General features: G+C 45.9%; 2 protein-coding genes across 3 annotated transcripts in view; one reads left to right on the plus strand and one right to left on the minus strand.

Annotated features, from left to right (window-relative positions):
• Positions 1–248: 248 nt before the first annotated feature.
• LOC133539687 (gamma-aminobutyric acid type B receptor subunit 2-like) lies at positions 249–20,242 on the minus strand. Of its 2 annotated transcripts, none has more exons than XM_061881781.1 (15): positions 19,992–20,242; positions 19,774–19,911; positions 19,490–19,639; positions 17,313–17,414; positions 17,018–17,089; positions 13,047–13,229; positions 12,774–12,983; positions 12,649–12,709; positions 12,510–12,590; positions 12,370–12,440; positions 5,194–5,397; positions 4,991–5,101; positions 4,615–4,923; positions 4,377–4,552; positions 249–4,313 (listed from the first exon to the last, which is right to left on the minus strand). In XM_061881781.1, exons 1-15 carry the CDS (start codon positions 20,202–20,204, stop codon positions 4,172–4,174), a joined length of 2,223 nt encoding a protein of 740 aa, XP_061737765.1. In that variant the 5' UTR covers positions 20,205–20,242; the 3' UTR covers positions 249–4,171. The 2 variants fall into 2 exon arrangements, with proteins under 2 accessions (XP_061737765.1, XP_061737764.1); XM_061881780.1 differs by having other exon boundaries at positions 12,196–12,440.
• Positions 19,900–21,596, plus strand: part of col6a4a (collagen, type VI, alpha 4a) — a 68,818-nt gene continuing 67,121 nt past the window's right edge. Inside the window, exon 1 of the mRNA XM_061881773.1 lies at positions 19,900–20,279. The gene's annotated coding sequence lies outside the window, so the exon portion shown is untranslated. The remainder of the gene's footprint in view (positions 20,280–21,596) is intronic.

Here is a 21,596-nt window from a genome sequence, read left to right on the forward strand (position 1 = left end):
GATTGCTCACACGTGCACGAGCGCTGACGTGCACTGCTGTTGTTTATTACGTCCTTTTTGTTATCAGCGTGCACTGATGGAACCACACACACACACACACACACACACACACACACACACACACATTCTTGTAGTTGTTACTTCCTTGAGACCTCCCTAAAAGTGCCTACCTCTTTATGACCACCCTTTGTAGATATATAAAGATTTGTATTTACAACATTAACAATGTATACATACTAAGGGTGTGGGGGAAAATCAATTTAGAATCGAATCGAATACGTTGTGCGATTCAGAATCGATTCTCATTTTTAAAAAATCAATTTTTAATTTTTTTTTATCAATCCAACAAACCACTACATATCAATACCATAACAATGCAATCCAATTCCAAAACCAAACCTGACCCAGCAACACTCAGAACGCAATAAACCGAGCAATTGAGAGGAGACACAAACACGACACAGAACAAACCAAAAGTAGTGAAACAAAAATGAATATTATCAACAACAGTATCAATATTAGTTATAATTTCAGCATAGCAGTGATTAAAAATCCCTCATTGACATTATCATTAGACATTTATAAAAATTAAAAAAAAAAGAACAATAATGTCACAGTGGCTTACACTTGCATCGCATCTCATAAGCTTGACAACACACTGTGTCCAATATTTTCACAAAGAAAAAAGTAAGTCATATTTTTGGTTCGTTTAATAGTTAAAAAAAATTTTCATTATTGCAATCAGTTGATAAAACATTGTCCTTTATTTACAATTATAAAACCTTTTTTTTTTTTTTTTAAATCTATTACTCTGCTAGCATGTCAGCAGACTGGGGTAGATCCTGCTGAAGTCCTATGTATTGAATGAATACAGAATCCTTTTGAATCGAGAATCGGATCGAAAAAATCGATATATTATCGAATCATGACCCCAAGAATCGATATTGAATCGTATCGTGGGACACCCAAAGATTCGCAGCCCTAATACTTACTATGCAAATAGAAAAAAGCTTGTTGTGAAAAATGAGTTGGAATTTCACAAGAAAAACTGAACATTTGTGCAATATTATGATAAAAGTTGGAATTTTACAAGAAAAGCTTAAAATTCTGGCAATTTTATGAAAAGAGTCGTACTTTTGCTCGACAGAAGTCACCATTCTCTAAGAAAACTAACATTTTGGCAATATTATTATAATAATCGGAATTTTACTTGGCAAAATTATGACAAAAGTCATGATTTTACTTAAAAAATGTCACCATATTACAAGAACAACAAAAAAAATCTGCAATATATTGATAAAAGTCAGAATTTTATATGACAAATGTCACCATTTTGCATTAAAAGTAGTAATTTTACGAGAAAACATTGCAATATTACAGAAACAAATATAAAAAACTTATCAATTTTATAAGAAAAAAGTCAACACATTGTGAGAAAAAGACTGCTTTTAATTTGGAAAAATGTTTAGAATTTGTGGTTTGTAATTTGTTTTTAATCTTCATTACTTATTTCAAGTTGTTACAGTTTGTCTCTATGTATATATATTTATTTTTATTAATTTTGCCCAAAGGGGGCACATGCAAGAACACTTGTTATTACATATGTTGGTCAGAGGAGGAGCACCTAAAATTTTTCCACACACTTATTTCAACAAAAAGCAAGAAAGTTTGATCATATTACGCCTTGAACGCATCATAATTAAATCATCCCCTCAACTCCCCCCAAAATGTATTAACTCGCTGGAATAAAAAAGACAATATAACATACATCCATAAACATGGATGCATATGAAAAAGTGAAATGTGTTTATCTGTACAGTAATCTATTTATTTATATCTGCACCTTATTGCTTTTTTTTATCCTGCACTACCAAGAGCTAATGCGACGGAATTGTGTTCTAATTTGTACTGTAAAGTTCAAATTTATATGACAATAAAAAGGAAGTCTGAGTCTAGTCTATACTGGCTCAGCTGCACTGGCTTCCTGTGCACTTAAGATGTGACTTTAAAGTTTTACTACTTACGTATAAAATACTACACAGTCTAACTGGAGTCTCACACTATTGTGTTAGATCCACCATGGACTGGACTCACACTATTATGTTGGATCCTCTATGGACTGGACTCTCACACCATTATGTTAGATCCACTATGGACTGGACTCTCACACTATTATGTTAGATCCACTGTGGACTGGACTCACACCATTATGTTAGATCCATTATGGACTGGACTCTCACTATTATTTTGGATCCATTATGGACTGGACTCTCACAATATTATGTTAGATCCACTATGGACTGGACTCTCACACTATTATGTTAGATCCACAATGGACTGGACTCTCACACCATTTTGTTAGATCCACGATGGACTGGACTCTCACACCATTTTGTTAGATCCATTATGGACTGGACTCTCACTATTATTTTGGATCCATTATGGACTGGACTCTCACAATATTATGTTAGATCCACTGTGGACTGGACTCTCACACCATTATGTTAGATCCACTGTGGAGTGGACTCTCACATTATTATGTTAGATCCACTGTGGACTGGACTCACACCATTATGTTAGATCAACTATGGACTGGACTCTCACACCATTATGTTAGATCCACGATGGACTGGACTCTCACACCATTTTGTTAGATCCATTATGGACTGGACTCTCACTATTATTTTGGATCCATTATGGACTGGACTCTCACAATATTATGTTAGATCCACTATGGACTGGACTCTCACACTATTATGTTAGATCCACAATGGACTGGACTCTCACACTATGTTAGATCCACAATGGACTGGACTCTCACACTATTATGTTAGATCCACTATGGACTGGACTCTCACACTATTATGTTAGATCCACAATGGACTGGACTCTCACACTATTATGTTAGATCCACAATGGACTGGACTCTCACACTATTATGTTAGATCCACTATGGACTGGACTCTCACAATATTATGTTAGATCCACTATGGACTGGACTCTCACACCATTATGTTTGATCCTCTATGGACTGGAGTCACACTATTATGTTAAATCCATTATGGACTGGACTCTCACACTATTATGTTAGATCCACTATGGACTGGACTCTCACACCATTATGTTAGATCCACTATGGACTGGACTCTCACACCATTATGTTAGATCCACTATGGACTGGACTCTCACACCATTATGTTAGATCCACTATGGACTGGACTCTCACACCATTATGTTAGATCCACTATGGACTGGACTCTCACACCATTATTTTAGATCCACTATGGACTGGACTCTCACACCATTATGTTAGATCCACTATGGACTGGACTCTCACACCATCATGTTAGATCCACTATGGACTGGACTCTGACACCATCATGTTAGATCCACTATGGACTGGACTCTCACACCATCATGTTAGATCCACTATGGACTGGACTCTCACACCATCATGTTAGATCCACTATGGACTGGACTCTGACACCATTATGTTAGATCCACTATGGACTGGACTCTCACACCATTATGTTAGATCCACTATGGACTGGACTCTCACACTATTATGTTAGATCCATTGTGGACTGGACTCTCACAATATTATGCTAGATCCACTCGACGTCCCCACATCTGCGGTCCTCTCCAAGGTTTCTCATTGTCAAGCCATTGGGGTGAGTTTTTTTCTTGCCCTGATGTGGGATCTGAGCAGAGGACGTCGTTATGGCTTGTACAGCCCTTTGAGACACTCGTGATTTAATTGATTGATATGTTGGGAGCACTTTAAAAACCGGCACACTCAATTTGAAAAATCCCCCCTAATTTTGATAGATTTAACCACCAGGGGGAGCAAATGAGACATTCTCTATTAGATGCAATGGTTTTCCAAATTGGGACCATGGTTTATGTCGTAACTTGTTCACACCTCCTCATATGGAAGGTACTTTTCCTTGTTGAGTAGAAATGTTTCACGCCCCCCCCTGATAATGTTAATTTCTTTAATCTATATGTGTCATATGAGGGCCCTCCCCACTATTTGACAGGCCCTGGCTTAGGTTCACTTCCACCATAGCAACCATTCAAAGCGCCCTCTAGTGGAGGAGTTTTTTTTAATTACATGTTGATGAATAATCCATCTTGAAATCAGAAGAAACGAGTCAAGACAAAGATGTCGTCAGACCTGCGGCTTCCCGGAAGTGGCGTTGAGCGTGTCCCTGCTTCCAAAGTGGGCGGAGCTACTGGCGCTGACGCCGCCAATGACAGGCAGGTAGGAGTGATGGAGGATGGGCAGCTGGACGGACAGACGGCGCCGCACGCTGACGGAGACAAGACAAGATGATGCATTGGGGCCGCCGACACGTGACAGGAAGTGAACTCACAGGTCAGGAGCGTTGACGTCGGCTGGATTCTCCATGACCTCTGACCCGGCCTCCGCCGCCGGGACACTGTCGTCACGGACGCAGGATTTAAGTGGCGAACAGCCGCTACTGCCTGTGGCGCTCTGAGCAAGCTCCGCCTCCAAAGCGTGGCAGAGTGTGTCAATGCGAGCATCCAGCTGTGAAGACAATTACCTATGAGAGGTTGGACTTCCTGCGCCGCCTCCATCTTTGTCCTCACCTCAGCCCTTTCCTGTTTCAGCCGTCGGTTGAGCCCCTCTGCAGCCTCGTCCCTTGTAGCTCCTCCCTTTGTGGCCCCGCCCCCTCCGCCGTGCAGCTGGCCGATGCGGACCCTGAACATAACGGCGAGGACCAGGAGGTCGCAGGCGAGGACCAGAACGCTGGTCACGCAGAAGTGAAGTGAAGGATTGTGGGCGAGCAGCGGCCAAGCGCAGGCCCCCGCCACGCTGACCGCCGCCACCGCCGACATACTGAACGCCAAGCCCGTGCTGCGCCTCCTGATGTTCCACGCCACGAAACATCCCACACCCTGGAAGTCAGCCACACATTTCAAAATAAAAGCACTGGAATTAGCTTTGTGCGGCATGTGCGCCTACCAGCAGCGCTGCTTTGTAAGCATAGATGAAGGTGGTCCACTCCTCCATGTTGTTGCTGCTGCAGCCATCAGAGGGCGACCACGAGACGACGTCCAGGGGGGCGGGGTCACCCTGAATAGCCCACAAAGATTGACCTCGCTAGAACCTTCTAGAACACTGATTCCCTAGGCTCCTCAGAGTTTTTGTATTAGAACTGGTCTCACCTGCGGCCTGGGCCGCATCACCACCCGCCTGAGAGGGTCTACTATTTGCCAGGTGGTCAAAACAAAGACGTCCAGCAGAGCCAAAATGGACGCCACGTAGCACGGCGGTAGCACAACACCTCCTGGCGAGAAATGGCGCCATGTTGGGGTGAAGACTGCAGAGAAGCCCAGAGTTTGACCCAACGACAAAAGCCATAAACGGACCTGTGATGTCATAGAAACGTTTGTCACATGTAGCATGTCACGTGTGTAGTGGGTAACATGTACTTGTAGCGTGTCACGTGTGCAGTGGGTAAAATGTACTTGTAGCGTGTCACGTGTGTAGGGGGTAACATGTACCTGTAGCGTGTCACGTGTGTAGTGGGTAACATGTACCTGTAGCGTGTCACGTGTCTAGCGGGTAACGTGTACTTTTAGCGTATATGGTGTGTAGTGGGTAACATGTACTTGTAGCGTGTCACGTGTGTAGTGGGTAACATGTACTTGTAGCGTGTCACGTGTGTAGTGGATAACATGTACTTGTAACGTGTCGTGTGTAGCGGGTAACATGTACTCGTAGCGTGTCACGTGTGTAGTGGGTAACATGTACTGTCTCGTGGATATCGTGTTACATGTAGTGTCGTGTATAGTGTGTTACATGTAGTGTGTCATGTGTTTAGCATGTTACACATAGTGTGTAGCATGTAACATGTACTGTCTTGTGTGTGTGTAACATGTACTGTGTCACGTGTGTAGCTTGTAACATGTACTGTGTCTCATGTGTCCTGTGTAACATGTGTGTGTAAGATGTACTGTGTCATGTGTAACATGTAGTGTGTAGCATTTAACATGTACTGTGTAGCTTGTAACATGTGTCCTGTGTAACATGTAGTGTGTGTAAGATGTACTGTGTCATGTGTAACATGTAGTGTGTAACATTTAACATGTACTGTGTAGTGTGTAGCGTGTAACATGTACTGTATTGTGTGTGTGTAACATGTACTGTCTCGTGTACCGTGTAACATGTAGTGTGTGTAAGATGTACTGTCATGTGTTAACATGTAGTGTGTGTAACATGTACTGCGTCACGTGTGTATAGCGTGTAACAATCCTGTGTCATGTGCGTATGGCATGAAACGTGTAGTGTCACGTGTGAAGCATGTAACATGTACTGTCTTGTAGTGTGTGTGTGTGTATAACATGTACTGTCACGTGTGTAGTTTGTAACATGTACTGTCTCATGTGTCCTGTGTAACATGTAGTGTGTGTAAGATGTAGTGTGTAGCATCTAACATGTACTGTCTTGTAGTGTGTGTAACATGTACTGTGTCTCATGTGTACCGTGTAACATGTAGTGTGTGTAAGATGTACTGTGTCATGTGTAACATTCAGTGTGTGTAACATGTACTGCGTCACGTGTGTATAGCGTGTAACAAGTCCTGTGTCACGTGCGTATGGCTTGAAACATAGAGTGTCACGTGTTTAGCATGTAACATGTACTGTCTTGTAGTGTGTGTGTGTGTAACATGTACTGTCACGTGTGTAGCTAGTAACATGTACTGTGTCTCGTGTCTTGTGTAACATGTAGTGTGTGTAAGATGTGTGTAGCATCTAACATGTACTGTCTTGTAGTGTGTGTGTAACATGTACTGTCTCATGTATACCGTGTAACGTGTGTGTAAGATGTACTGTGTCATGTGTAACATGTAGTGTGTGTAGCGTGTAACAAGTCCTGTGTCATGTGCGTATGGCAAGAAACGTGTAGAGTGTCACGTGTGTAGCATGTAAGGTGTATTGTGTCACGTGTGTAGCATGTAATGTGTATATAGCACATAACAGTGTTTCATGTGAACAGCATGTAACGTACTGTCACGTTTATATTATGTACCATATACTGTCACGTGTGTAACGTGTAACATCACATGGGTATGGCATGAAACATGTAGTGGGTCACGTGTGTAACAAGTGATGTGTCAGATCTGTAGCACGTAATGTGTATAGCCTGTAACAGTGTTTTATATGTATAGCATGTAACATGTAGTTTCATGTGTACTGCATGTACCATGAAGTTTATCACGTGTACGGCATGTAGCACGTAGAGCGTCGTGTGCACTTCATTTAAATGTAAGGTGTCTAGCATGTTACATGTTTGTTTTGTGTACTGCGCATAATGTAGTTTGTCGTGTATAGTATGTAACATGTAGTGTTAGGTATATAGCATGTAGTTTGCAAGGTTTATAGCATGTGTAATGTAACATGTAGTGTGATGTGTATAGCATGTAACGTGTAGTGTGTCATGTTACATGTAGTGTTTAAGGTGAGTAGCATAAGGTGTACAAAATGTAACATGTAGTTAGTGCATTGTACGTAACACGTAGCGTGCACGATGTACGTAGCGTGTACGGCGTATTGTAAAGTGGGGGGAAAAAATATTTAGTCAGCCACCGATTGTGCAAGTTCTCCCACTTAAAATGATGACAGAGGTCTGTAATTTTCATCATAGGTACACTTCAACTGTGAGAGACAATGTGGAAAAAAACACATTGTAGGAATTTTAAATAATTTATTTGTAAATTATGGTGGAAAATAAGTATTTGGTCAATAACAAAAATTCAACTCAATACTTTGTAATATAACCTTTGTTGGAAATAACATAGGTCAAACGATCACTATAGGTCTTTACCAGGTTTGCACACACAGTAGCTGGTGTTTTGGCCCATTCTTCTATGCAGATCTTCTCGAGAGCAGTGATGTTTTGAGGCTGTCGCCGAGCAACACGGACTTTCAACTCCTTCCACAAATTTTCTATGGGGGTTGAGGTCTGGAGACTGGCTAGGCCACTCCAGTACTTTCAAATGCTTCTTACAGAGCCACTCCTTTGTTGCCAGTGTGTTTGGGATCATTGTCATGCTGGAAGACCCAGCCACGTTTCATCTTCAAAGCTCTCACTGATGGAAGGAGGTTTTGGCTCAAAATCTCACGATACATGGCCCCATTCATTCTTTCCTTAACACGGATCAGTCGTCCTGTCCCCTTAGCAGAAAAACAGCCCCAAAGCATTATGTTTCCACCCTCATGCTTCACAGTAGGTACGGTGTTCTTGGGATGCAACTCAGTATTCTTCTTCCTCCAAACATGACGAGTTGAGTTTAAACCAAAAATGTCTATTTTGGTTTAATCTGACCACATGACATTCTCCCAATCCTCTGCTGTATCATCTATGTGCTCTCTGGCAAGCTTCAGACGGTCCTGGACATGCACTGGCTTAAGCAGGGGGACACATCTGGCGCTGCAGGATTTGATTCCATGTCGGCGTAGTGTGTTACTGATGGTAACCTTTGTTACTTTGGTCCCAGCTCTCTGCAGGTAATTCACCAGGTCCCCCCGTGTGGTTCTGGGATTTTTGCTCACCGTTCTCATGATGATTTTGACCCCATGGGATGACATCTCCCGTCCAAAGGCAAAACCTAGTAACTCACTTCTAGCTGATTTTGCGAAAACAAAGGAAAACCAATCTATCTTGATGCTGTCTTACAAAGATCTACAAAGTCAACAAACGTACAGATGTTTTCTTGAGCTTTCATTTTCTTGCCGATTGAGCCATGGATTGAATCTGCTCTCATGAACGTGTGCCCTTTCTCCAGATATTTTATCACAATCTCGGGTGGGCCCCATTCTGCGTTTGCACATTGGGCAAGAGCCGTGTACAGCGTCCAGTTTTTATTTTGACCTCCACAGTTATCTGCCCAAAAGAGTATGCAAGGGGAAGAACCAAGACCAATACATTTAATGAAGGTGCTTGCAACGTCCTGGGCCAATCTTCCTAATATCCCCTCGTGCCATAATATCACAGAATCAGGTTGACCGTCGGCCCCCATTCCTGCAAATGTCTCATTAAAGACAATAAGGCGACTGACAAAGAAGCTCCGATTGGTCCCTTGAGATACTAGGTTTTTCTGTTGTATCTACGCGGTTATGTGGCAGTAGCTAGGTCCTGCCATGCGCGTAACAGCTTACTTACGGAACAAATTACAATATCGCATGCACTAATGTAAAGCATATCACCTAGGAACTCCGAAATTATTATCAGCTCAGTTTTGACCAAAATTTAGTTACTGGGTTTTTCCTTTGGACGGGAGAGATCTTGCGTGGAGCCCCAGATGGAGGGAGATTATCAGTGGTCTTGTATGTCTTCCATTTTCTGATAATTGCTCCCACAGTTGATTTTTTCACACCAAGCTGCTTGCCTATTGTAGATTCACTCTTCCCAGTCTGGTGCAGGTCTACAATTCTTTTCCTGGTGTCCTTCGACAGCTCTTTGGATTTGGCACTAGTGGAGTTTGGAGTCTGACTGTTTGAGGCTGTGGACAGGTGTCTTTTATACAGATAACGAGTTCAAACAGGTTCCATTAATACAGATCTTCCTTGTTTGAAGTGACCAAATACTTATTTTCCACTATAATTTACAAATAAATTGTTTAAAATTCCTACAATGTGAATTCCTGGATATTTTTTTCACATTCTCTCTCTCACAGTTGAAGTGTACCTATGATGAAAATGACAGACCTCCATCATCATTTTAAGTGGGAGAACTTGCACAATCGCTGGCTGACTAAATACTTTTTTGCCCCACTGTATGTGACCTGTAGCGTGTACGGTGTATTGTATGTAACACATAGCATGCATAACATGTAACGTGTGTAGTATGTCGTGTGAACGCGCATACATGATTCCCGGGCGTGGCCAATGCTGCCTCTCACTGCTCCCCTCACCTCTCAGGGCGTGATCAAGGGTGATGGGTCAAATGCAGAGAATCATTTCACCACACCTAATGTGTGTGTGCGTGCGTGCGTGCGTGCGTGCGTGCGTGCGGGCGGGTGTGTAGGCGTGCATGTGGTCGTGCGTGCGTGCGGGCGGGCGGGCGGGCGTGTGGTCGTCCGTGCGGGCGGGTGTGTGGGCGTGCGTGCGGGCGTGTGGTCGTGCGTGCGTGCGTGCGTGCGTGCGTGCGGGCGGGTGTGTGGGCGTGTGTGCGGTCGTGCGTGCGGGCGTGTGGTCGTCCGTGCGGGCGGGTGTGTGGGCGTGCGTGCGGGTGTGTGGGCGTGTGTGTGGTCGTGCGTGCGGGCGTGTGGTTGTGCGTGCGGGCGTGTGGTTGTGCGTGCGGGCGGGTGTGTGGGCGTGCGGGCGGTCGTCCGTGCGGGAGGGTGTGTGGGCGTGTGGTCGTGTGTGTGGTCGTGCGTGCGGGCTGGCGTGTGGTCGTCCGTGCGGGCGGGTGTGTGGGCGTGCGTGCGGGCGGGCGTGTGGTCGTCCGTGCGTGAGGGTGTGTGGGTGTGCGTGCGGGTGTGTGGGCGTGTGTGTGGTTGTGCATGCGGGTGTGTGGTTGTGCGTGCGGGCGTGTGGTTGTGCGTGCGGGCGTGTGGTTGTGCGTGCGGGCGGGTGTGTGGGCGTGCGGGCGGTCGTCCGTGCGGGAGGGTGTGTGGGCGTGTGGTCGTGTGTGTGGTCGTGCGTGCGGGCTGGCGTGTGGTCGTCCGTGCGGGCGGGTGTGTGGGCGTGCGTGCGGGCGGGCGTGTGGTCGTCCGTGCGTGCGTGCGGGTGTGTGGGTGTGCGTGCGGGTGTGTGGGCGTGTGTGTGGTTGTGCATGCGGGCGTGTGGTTGTGCGTGCGGGCGTGTGGTTGTGCGTGCGGGCGGGTGTGTGGGCGTCCGTGCGGGAGGGTGTGTGGGCGTGTGGTCGTGTGTGTGGTCGTGCGTGCGGGCGGGCGTGTGGTCGTCCGTGCGGGCGGGTGTGTGGGCGTCCGTGCGGGAGGGTGTGTGGGCGTGTGGTCGTGTGTGTGGTCGTGCGTGCGGGCGGGCGTGTGGTCGTCCGTGCGGGCGGGTGTGTGGGCGTGCGTGCGGGCGGGCGTGTGGTCGTGTGTGTGGCCGTGCGTGCGGGCGTGTGGTCGTCCGTGCGGGCGGGTGTGTGGGCGTGCGTGCGGTCTTCCGTGCGGGCGGGTTCGTGGGTGTGCGTGTGGTCGTCCGTGCGGGCGTGTGGTCATGTGTGTGGTCGTGCGTGTGGGCGTGCGGGCGGGCGGGTTTGTGGGCGTGCGTGTGGGCGTGTGGTCGTGCGTGCGGGCGTGTGGTTGTGCGTGCGGGCGGGTGTGGGCGTGCGTGCGGTCGTGGGTGTGCGTGTGGTCGTGCGTGCGGGCGTGTGGTTGTGCGGGCGGGCGGGTGTGTGGGCGTGCGTGCGGGCTTGTGGTCTTCCGTGCGGGCGGGTTAGTGGGTGTGCGTGTGGTCGTCCGTGCGGGCGTGTGGTCGTGTGTGTGGTCGTGCGTGTGGGCTTGCGTGCGGGCGGGTTTGTGGCCGTGCGTGTGGGCGTGCGTGCGGGCGTGTGGTCGTGCGTGCGGGCGTGCGTGCGGGCGTGCGTGCGGGCGTGTGGTTGTGCGTGCGGGCGGGTGTGTGGGCGTGCGTGCGGTCGTGGGTGTGGTCGTGCGGGCGGGCGGTTGTGTGGGCGTGCGTGTGGTCGTGCGGGCGGGCGGTTGTGTGGGCGTGCGTGTGGTCGTCCGTGCGGGAGGGTGTGTGGGCGTGCGTGCGGGCGTGTGGTCTTGTGTGTGGTCGTGCGTGCGGGCGGGCGTGTGGTCGTCCGTGCGGGCGGCTGTGTGGGCGTGCGTGCGGGCGTGTGGTCGTCCGTGCGGGCGGGTGTGTGGGCGTGCGTGCGGGCGTGTGGTCGTGCGTGCGGGTGTGTGGTCGTGTGTGTGGTCGTGCGTGCGAGCGTGTGGTCGTCCGTGCGGGCGGGTGTGTGGGCGTGCGTGCGGGCGTGTGGTCGTGCGTGCGGGTGTGTGGTCGTGTGTGTGGTCGTGCGTGCGGGCGGGTGTGTGGGCGTGCGTGCGAGCGTGTGGTCGTCCGTGCGGGCGGGTGTGTGGGCGTGCGTGCGGGCGTGTGGTCGTGCGTGCGGGTGTGTGGGTGGGCGTGTGGGCGGGCGTGCGTGTGTGTAAGTTGTTAAGCATGTAACGTAGCGTGTGGTCTTTTAAAAACGAAAATGCCCGTGCTAACCGAGCAGAGAAGGTTGAGCGTGGATCGGGGTAGAGAGTTGTCATGAGGGCAAGCGGCCACGACGGAGGAGGCGGAGAGAAGGACGGCCAGCAGCAGCAGTGCATCGTGGGTAGCGGTCACGTGGCGCTTGAAGGTGATGATGCACAGGGCGGTCAAAGAAAGAGCGGCGGTTACCACGGCGACCGCTGCCACCATTCTGAGAAGGACGTTGGCGTGACGTGGCTCCTCGTGCATGGGAGTGGGGTCTGTGGGCGGGGCACAACATGCTTGGTGTCAGGGCGAGGAGCAACATGGCAGCTTCTAAACCACGTGACCTTTGAACTTTAGGAGATGCTCAGCCAGTTGCAGGTGCTGCGCGTCGCCGAGGAACTCTCCCACCATCACGAGGTCTTCGCCTGCGAGCGCACACACGCGGTCACGTCAACGCGCACGTGCACACACACCTGCACACACCTTGAGACTGAAGGACTGTGATGGACGTCACTCGGTCGCCATCTCGGAAGGAAACTGAACCCTAAGAAACACATGATGTCACCACGGTGACCCCGCCTCCTGGCGGCGGTGAATAGTGCACTGACCGTCACGCCATCGAAGCGGATACGCTTGACGGCGTCGTGTAGCGCCCTCATCACTTCCTCCTCGCCGACGCTGGCGTGTTTCTCTCGCCGCTTCACCGCCTCCGTCGCCTCGCTCAGAGCGAGGGCCGCCACCCACACGGCGTCGTAGGCGAAGGCGTGGAGTGGGTTGACCTTTGCCCTCTGCTGGAGGTGGAGTACCTCTTGGGGTGTCTGCGGACATGTCACCGTCACACGGGAACAAACGCCAGGGGAAAAAAAAGACTCAAGACGCACCCTTCCAGGAAGTCTTGGTGTGTCCACAACACCTGTCATCTGCAGCCAGATGGCGCCGTCTGCCACCGCCATCACCTCATTCCACGTGCAGACTGACACCCGCGACCCGGACCTCCATCCTGGGTCTCCTCCTCCTACGACAACCCACTGATGTCCTGAAGCTGACAGCTTCAGTCTGGAGGCCTGAAAATGTGATGAACACATGATTAATGATAAATGGGTTGTACTTGTTTAGCGCTTTTCTACCTTCAAGGTACTCAAAGCGCTTTGACACTACTTCCACATTTACCCATTCACACACACATTCACACACTGATGGAGGGAGCTGCCATGCAAGGCGCCAACCAGCACCCATCAGGAGCAAGGGTGAAGTGTCTTGCTCAGGACACAACGGACGTGACGACTTTGGTACTAGGTGGGAATTGAACCAGGGACCCTCGGTTTGCGCACGGCCACTCTTCCACTGCGCCATGCCGTCCCTAATGATGGTAAATGGTTAACGAGTTCAACTTGTACAGCGCTTTTCTACCTTTTTTTTTAAGGAGCTCAAAGCACTTTGACACAATTTCCACATTCACCCATTCACACACACATTTAAACACTGAGGGCGGACGCTGCCATGCAAGGCGCTAACCAGGACCCATCAGGAGCGAGGGTGAAGTGTCTTGCTCAAGGACACAACGGACGTGTTGGGGATTGAACCAGGAACCCTCAGGTTGCTGGCACAGCCGCTCTCCCAACCGCGCCACGCTGTGATGTGCATGTTATAAACACATGATGAACACATGTACATGTTATAAACACAGGACATACTATGAACACATGATGAACACAAGATGTGCATGTTGTGAACACATGATGAACATTCTATAAATAGGTAATGAACACACGGTGTACATGCTAATATGTAATGAGCACATGATGTACAGGATATTAACATGTAATGAACACATGATTACATGCTACAAACGTAATGAACACAGTGTACATGCTATAAACTCAATGAACACATGAGCATATTACAAACGGGTAATGAACACACGGTGTACATGCCAATATGTAATGAGCACATGATGTACAGGATATTAACACCTAATGAACACATGATTACATGCTACAAACATGTAGTGAACAGTGTACATGCTATAAACTCAATGAACACAAACATACTTTAAACAGGTAATGAACACATAATGTAAAACCTATAAACACCTAATGAACACATGGTGTACATTCTAATAATACATAATGAACACATGATGTATGTGTAAACATGTAATGAACACATGATGTACATGTTTCAAACACAGGACATAGTATGAACACAAGATGTGCATGTTGTGAACACATGATGAACATACTATAAACGGGTAATGAACACACGGTGTACATGCTAATATGAATGAGCACATGATATACAGGATATCAACACATAATGAACACATGATGTACATGCTACAAACATGTAATGCACACATGAACATACTGCAAACAAGTAATAAACACATGGTGTTCATGCTAAAATGTAATGAACACATGATGTGCAGGATATAAAAACGTAATGAACACATGATGTACATGCTACAAAAATGTAATGAACACATAGTGTACATGCTATAAAGTCAATGAACACATGAACATAATATAAACGGTTAATAAACACACGGTGTACATGATAATATGTAATGAGCACATGATGTACAGGATATTAACACGTAATGAACACATGATGCACATGCTACAAACATGTAATGCACACATGAACATACTGTAAACAGGTAATGAACACACAGTGTTCATGCTAAAATGTAATTAGCACATAATGTACAGGATATTAACATGTAATGAAAACATGATGTACATGCTACAAACATGTAATGAACACATAGTGTACATGCTATAAAGTCAATGAACACATGAACAAACTGTAAACAGGTAATGAACACATAATGTAAAGCTATAAACAACTAATGAACACATGGTGTACATTCTACTAATACATAATGAACACATGATGTACGGGATGTAAACACATAATGAACACATGACGTACATGAAACAAATATGTAATGAACACACGATGTACGCACTAATACGTAATGAACACATGATGTACATGCTAATAATACTTAATGAACATTAGATGTACAGGATGAAAACATGTAATGAACACATGATGTACTTTATATACATAAGTAATGAACACACAATGTCTGAGCTAATAATACGTAATGAACACATGGTGTACATACTAATAATACATAATGAACACATGATGTACATGCTAATAATACTTAATGAACATTAGATGTACAGGATGAAAACATGTAATGAACACATGATGTACTTTATATACATAAGTAATGAACACAATGTCTGTGCTAGTAATACGTAATGAACACATGGTGTACATACTAATAATACATAATGAACACATGATGTACATGCTAATAATACTTAATGAACATTAGATGTACAGGATGTAAACATGTAATGAACACATGATGTACTTTACATACATAAGTAATGAACACACTGTCTGTGCTGATAATACGTAATGAACACATGGTGTACATACTAATGATACATAATGAACACATGATGCACATACTAATAATACATAATGAACACATGGTGTGCATACTAATAATACATAATGAACACATGATGCACAGGGTACAAACATGTAATGAACACATGATGCACAGGGTACAAACATGTAATGAACACACAATTTACATACTTATAATACATAATGAACACATGGTGTACATGCTTATAATACATAATGAACACATGATGTACAGGATATAAACACATGATGTGCATGATATAAGTACGTATTGAACACACGATGTATGTGCTAATAATATGTAATGAACACATGGTGTACATACTAATAATACATAATGAACACATGATGTACATGCTAATAATACTTAATGAACATTAGATATACAGGATGTAAACATGTAATGAACACATGATGTACTTTATATACATAAGTAATGAACACACAATGTCTGAGCTAATAATAGGTAATGAACACATGGTGTACATACTAATAATACATAATGAACACATGATGCACAGGGTACAGACATGTAATGAACACATGATGTATATGATATAAATATGTATTGAACACACAATTTACATACTTATAATAGATAATGAACACATGGTGTACATGCTTATAATACATAATGAACACATGATGTACAGGATATAAACACATGATGTGCATGATATAAGTACGTATTGAACACACGATGTATGTGCTAATAATATGTAATGAACACATAGTGTACATACTAATAATACATAATGAACACATGATGCACAGGGTACAAACATGTAATGAACACATGATGTACTTTATATACATAAGTAATGAACACATGATGTACTTTATATACATAAGTAATGAACACACAATGTCTGAGCTACTAATACGTAATGAACACATGGTGTACATACTAATAATACATAATGAACACATGATGTACATGCTAATGATAATGAACATTAGATGTACAGGATGTAAACATGTAATGAACACATGATGTACTTTATATACATAAGTAATGAACACAATGTCTGAGCTAATAATACATAATGAACACATGATGCACAGGGTACAAACATGTAATGAACACATGATGTATATGATAGAAATATGTATTGAACACACAATTTACATACTTATAATACATAATGAACACATGGTGTACATGCTTATAATACATAATGAACACATGATGTACAGGATATAAACACACAATGAACACATGATGTACAGGATATAAACACACAATGAACACATGATGTGCATGATATAAATACGCATTGAACACACGATGTACGTGCTAATAATACGTCACGAACACATGGTGTGCATCCAATTGATACGTAATGAACGCATGACGCGCAGGATATAAACACGTAATGAACACATGAAGTCAACTTACACAGCAGAAAACCTGAGAGACAGAGTCTTCATCAGAAGGCGCGAGGACGATGAAGACGTGCACGTCGCGTTCCTGTTGGAGTGTGAGGAAGCACGATGTCACATGATGCAGCGTGACGTCACATGATGCAGCGTGACGTCTCATCATGTCACATGATGCAGCGTGATGTCACGTCCATGTCACATGATGCAGCGTGATGTCACTTCCATGTCACATGATGCAGCGTGATGTCACTTCCATGTCACATGATGCAGCGTGATGTCACATATCAGACACAATCAGAACAAGGGCGCACCTTCATGTCCATCAAGCCGGTGCAGGCATTGTGGTGGAGCGTCGCCATGGAAACCAGCTCAAGGCGGGCCTTCATCAGCTGTCTGCTCAGATCCTCCGCCATCTGGACGATATACAGTGGGGCAAAAAAGTATTTAGTCAGCCACCGATTGTGCAAGTTCTCCCACTTAAAATGATGACAGAGGTCTGTAATTTTCATCATAGGTACACTTCAACTGTGAGAGACAGAATGTGAAAAAAGAATCCAGGAATTCACATTGTAGGAATTTTAAAGAATTTATTTGTAAATTATCGTGGAAAATAAGTATTTGGTCAACCATTCAAAGCTCTCACTGATGGAAGGAGGTTTTGGCTCAAAATCTCACGATACATGGCCCCATTCATTCTTTCCTTAACACGGATCAATCCTCCTGTCCCCTTAGCAGAAAAACAGCCCCAAAGCATGATGTTTCCACCCCCATGCTTAACAGTAGGTGTGGTGTTCTTGGAATGAAACTCAATCAATCAATCAATGTTTATTTATATAGCCCTAAATCACAAAAGTCTCAAAGGACTGTACAAACCACTACGACTACGACATCCTCGGAAGAACCCACATAAGGGCAAGGAAAACTCACACCCAGTGGAACCCCAGTGACAATGATGACTATGAAAACCTTGGAGAGGACCCCCCCCCTCCGTGGACAGAAAACAATGGATGTCGAGCGGGTATAACATGATACTGTGAAAGTTTAATCCATAGTGGCTCCAACACAACCGCGAGAGTTCAGTTCAAAGCGGATCCAAGACAGCAGCGAGAGTCCCGTCCACAGGAAACCATCCCAAGCGGAGTCGGATCAGCAGCGTAGAGATGTCCCCAACCAACACACAGGCGAGCGGTCCATCCTGGGTCCCGACTCTGGACGAGCGGTCCATCCTGGGTCCCGACTCTGAACGGCCAGTACTTTATCCATGGTCATCGGACCGGACCACCTCCACAAGGGAGGGGGGGGACATAGGAGAAAAAGAAAAGAAGCGGCAGATCAACTGGTCTAAAAAGGAGGTCTATTTAAAGGCTAGAGTATACAAATGAGTTTTAAGGTGAGACTTAAATGTTTCTACTGAGGTAGCATCTCGAACTGTTACCGGGAGGGCATTCCAGAGTACTGGAGCCCGAAATGAAAACGCTCTATAGCCCGCAGACTTTTATTGGGCTTTAGGAATCACTAATAAGCCGGAGTCTTTTGAACGCAGATTTCTTGCCGGTACATATGGTACAATACAATCGGCAAGATAGGATGGAGCTAGACCGTGTAGTATTTTATACGTAAGTAGTAAAACCTTAAAGTCACATCTTAAGTGCACAGGAAGCCAGTGCAGGTGAGCCAGTACAGGCGTAATGTGATCAAACTTTCTTGTTCTTGTCAAAAGTCTAGCAGCCGCATTTTGTACCAACTGTAATCTTTTAATGCTAGACATGGGGAGACCCGAAAATAATACGTTACAGTAGTCGAGACGAGACGTAACAAACGCATGGATAATGATCTCTGCGTCTTTAGTGGACAAAATGGAGCGAATTTTAGTGATATTACGGAGATGAAAGAAGGCCATTTTAGTAACGCTTTTAACTCCGTATTCTTCTTCCTCCAAACACAAGTTGAGTTTATACCAAAATGGATACATGGATGATACAACAGAGGATTGGGAGAATGTCAAATAGAACTTTTTGGTATAAACTCAACTTGTCGTGTTTGGAGGAAGAAGAATACTGAGTTGCATCCCAAGAACACCACACCTACTGTGAAGCATGAGGGTGGAAACATCATGCTTTGGGGCTGTTTTTCTGCTAAGGGGACAGGAGGACTGATCCGTGTTAAGGAAAGAATGAATGGGGCCATGTATCGTGAGATTTGGAGCCAAAACCTCCTTCCATCAGTGAGAGCTTTGAATGGTTGACCAAATACTTATTTTCCACCATCATTTACAAATAAATTCTTTAAAATTCCAAGATTTTTTTTTCACATTCTGTCTCTCACAGTTGAAGTGTACCTATGATGAAAATTACAGACCTCCGTTATCATTTTAAGTGGGAGAACTTGCACAATCGGTGGCTGACTAAATACTTTTTTGCCCCACTGGAGGCGCTCAGGTCAAAGGTCACGGGGCCATGAAGGAGGGCAGCAAAAAATGGTCACTCACCTCCGAGGACGCTTCCTGCGCGATGATGCCGACACGCGTCCACCTGTAGCGCTGCAGAAGCTTGACGGCGGCCCGATTGACCGCCCGGCGAGACGGCGCCGTGCTGAATGTGTTCCTGTACCACTTCCTTCCGGGTGCTGAAAAAGTTACCTGTGTGTGTGTGTGTGTGTGTGTGTGTGTGTGTGTGTGTGTGTGTGTGTGTGTGTGTGTGTGTGTTGGGGGGGTGGGTTTCGAGGAGGAAGTGAGACACGATGACGTCATAGCGGTTCCGTTTGCGTCGGTACCTGCACCATCCTGAGCGCCGGCAGAGCACGAGCCAATAGCGGTGTGACAGCAGGACACGCCCCTCCAAACAGCAAGCGATACTCAGGCCCCGCCCACATGGCATCGAACAAAGCTTTGAGGTCGGCCGACGCGTCACACTGCACGACGACAACAGCAGATGGCGCGTGTTTACTTAGCGTTGGCCGACATCTCCCCGTCATGCATCATCGGAACCAACCTGCGAGTCCACGGCGTGGAGTTGAAGCTCGTAGTTTCCCAGAGGCGGGGCTTGCTTCTTCAGGTCCCGCAGGGCCTGCTGGACGGTGCCGTTGACCCCGCCCCCCTGACCCGCGGGCCTCATCCACAGGACAGGAAGTGGGTGTCGGACCCGGGCCGCCGCCGGGCCCAGCAGCAGGAAGTAGAAGAGCAGACAGCGGAGACGAGGCGACATGGCGAACGCGTCCACGCCGTTCCTGTGAGACCCACGCTAATCTGACCACACAGGATCAAAGGATCAGTCGCCACGGTAACAAGACTGGAGACTTAAAGGCCTACTTAAATGAGATGTTCTTATTTAAACGGGGATAGCAGGTCCATTCTATGTGTCATACTTGATCATTTCGCGATATTGCCATATTTTTGCTGAAAGGATTTAGTAGAGAACATCGACGATAAAGTTTGCTAATAAAAAAGCCTTGCCTGTACCGGAAGTAGCAGACGATGTGCGCGGACGTCACGGGTTGTAGAGCTCCTCACATCCTCACATTGTTTACAATCATAGCCACCAGCAGCTAGAGCGATTCGGACCGAGAAAGCGACAATTTCCCCATTAATTTGAGCGAGGATGAAAGATTTGTGGATGAGGATAGTGAGAGTGAAGGACTAGAATAAAAAATAAATAAATAAATAAAAGACGTAGGCAGTGGGAGCGATTTAAATGTTAGACACATTTACTAGGATCATTGTGGAAAATCCCTTATCTGCTTATTGTGTTACTAGTGTTTTAGTGAGATTATCAAGTCATACCTGAAAGTCGGAGGGGTGTGGTGACCGCCAGTGTCTCTGAGGGGAGCCAAGAGAGTCGCACCTGCCTCTTTGACAGCCGCAGGAGGAACGACACGAGCTCCGCTCACGTCTACGGTAAGAGCCGACTTATTACCACAATTTTCTCACCGAAACCTGCCGGTTGACATGTGGTAGAGAACCATGTTCGCTTGACCGCTCTGTTCCATATTGAAGCTTCACCGTCATCTTTAGTGAATTTGTGAAGTGAATTATATTTATATAGCGCTTTTCTCAAGTGACTCAAAGCGCTTTACATAGTGACACCCAATAGCTAAGTTACATTTAAACCAGTGTGGGTGGCACTGGGAGCAGGTGGGTAAAGTGTCTTGCCCAAGGACACAACGACAGTAACTAGAATGGCACAAGCGGGAATCGAACCTGCAACCCTCAAGTTGCTGGCACGGCCACTCTACCAAACGAGCTATGCCGCCTCACATTCCCCTTTAGGGAATGTAAACAAAGAAACACCGGCTGTGTTTGTTTTGCTGCTTTCCACCAACATCTTTCTTCTTTGTTGTCTCCATTATTAATTGAAGGAATTGCAAAAGATTCAGCAACACAGATGTCCGGAAATCTGTGTATTTATGCGATTAAAGCAGACTACTTATAGCTTGGATCGGGCTGGAAGAACATGTCCGCTACAACCGGTGACGTCACAAACAGGCGTCATCATTCCGCGACGTTTTCAACAAGAATCTTGGCGGGAAATTTAAAATTGCAATTTAGTAAACTAAAAAGGCCGTATTGGCATGTGTTGCAATGTTAGTATTTCATCATT

This window comes from Nerophis ophidion, linkage group LG21, assembly GCF_033978795.1.
Source record: "Nerophis ophidion isolate RoL-2023_Sa linkage group LG21, RoL_Noph_v1.0, whole genome shotgun sequence".
Classification (NCBI taxonomy): Eukaryota; Metazoa; Chordata; class Actinopteri; order Syngnathiformes; family Syngnathidae; genus Nerophis; species Nerophis ophidion.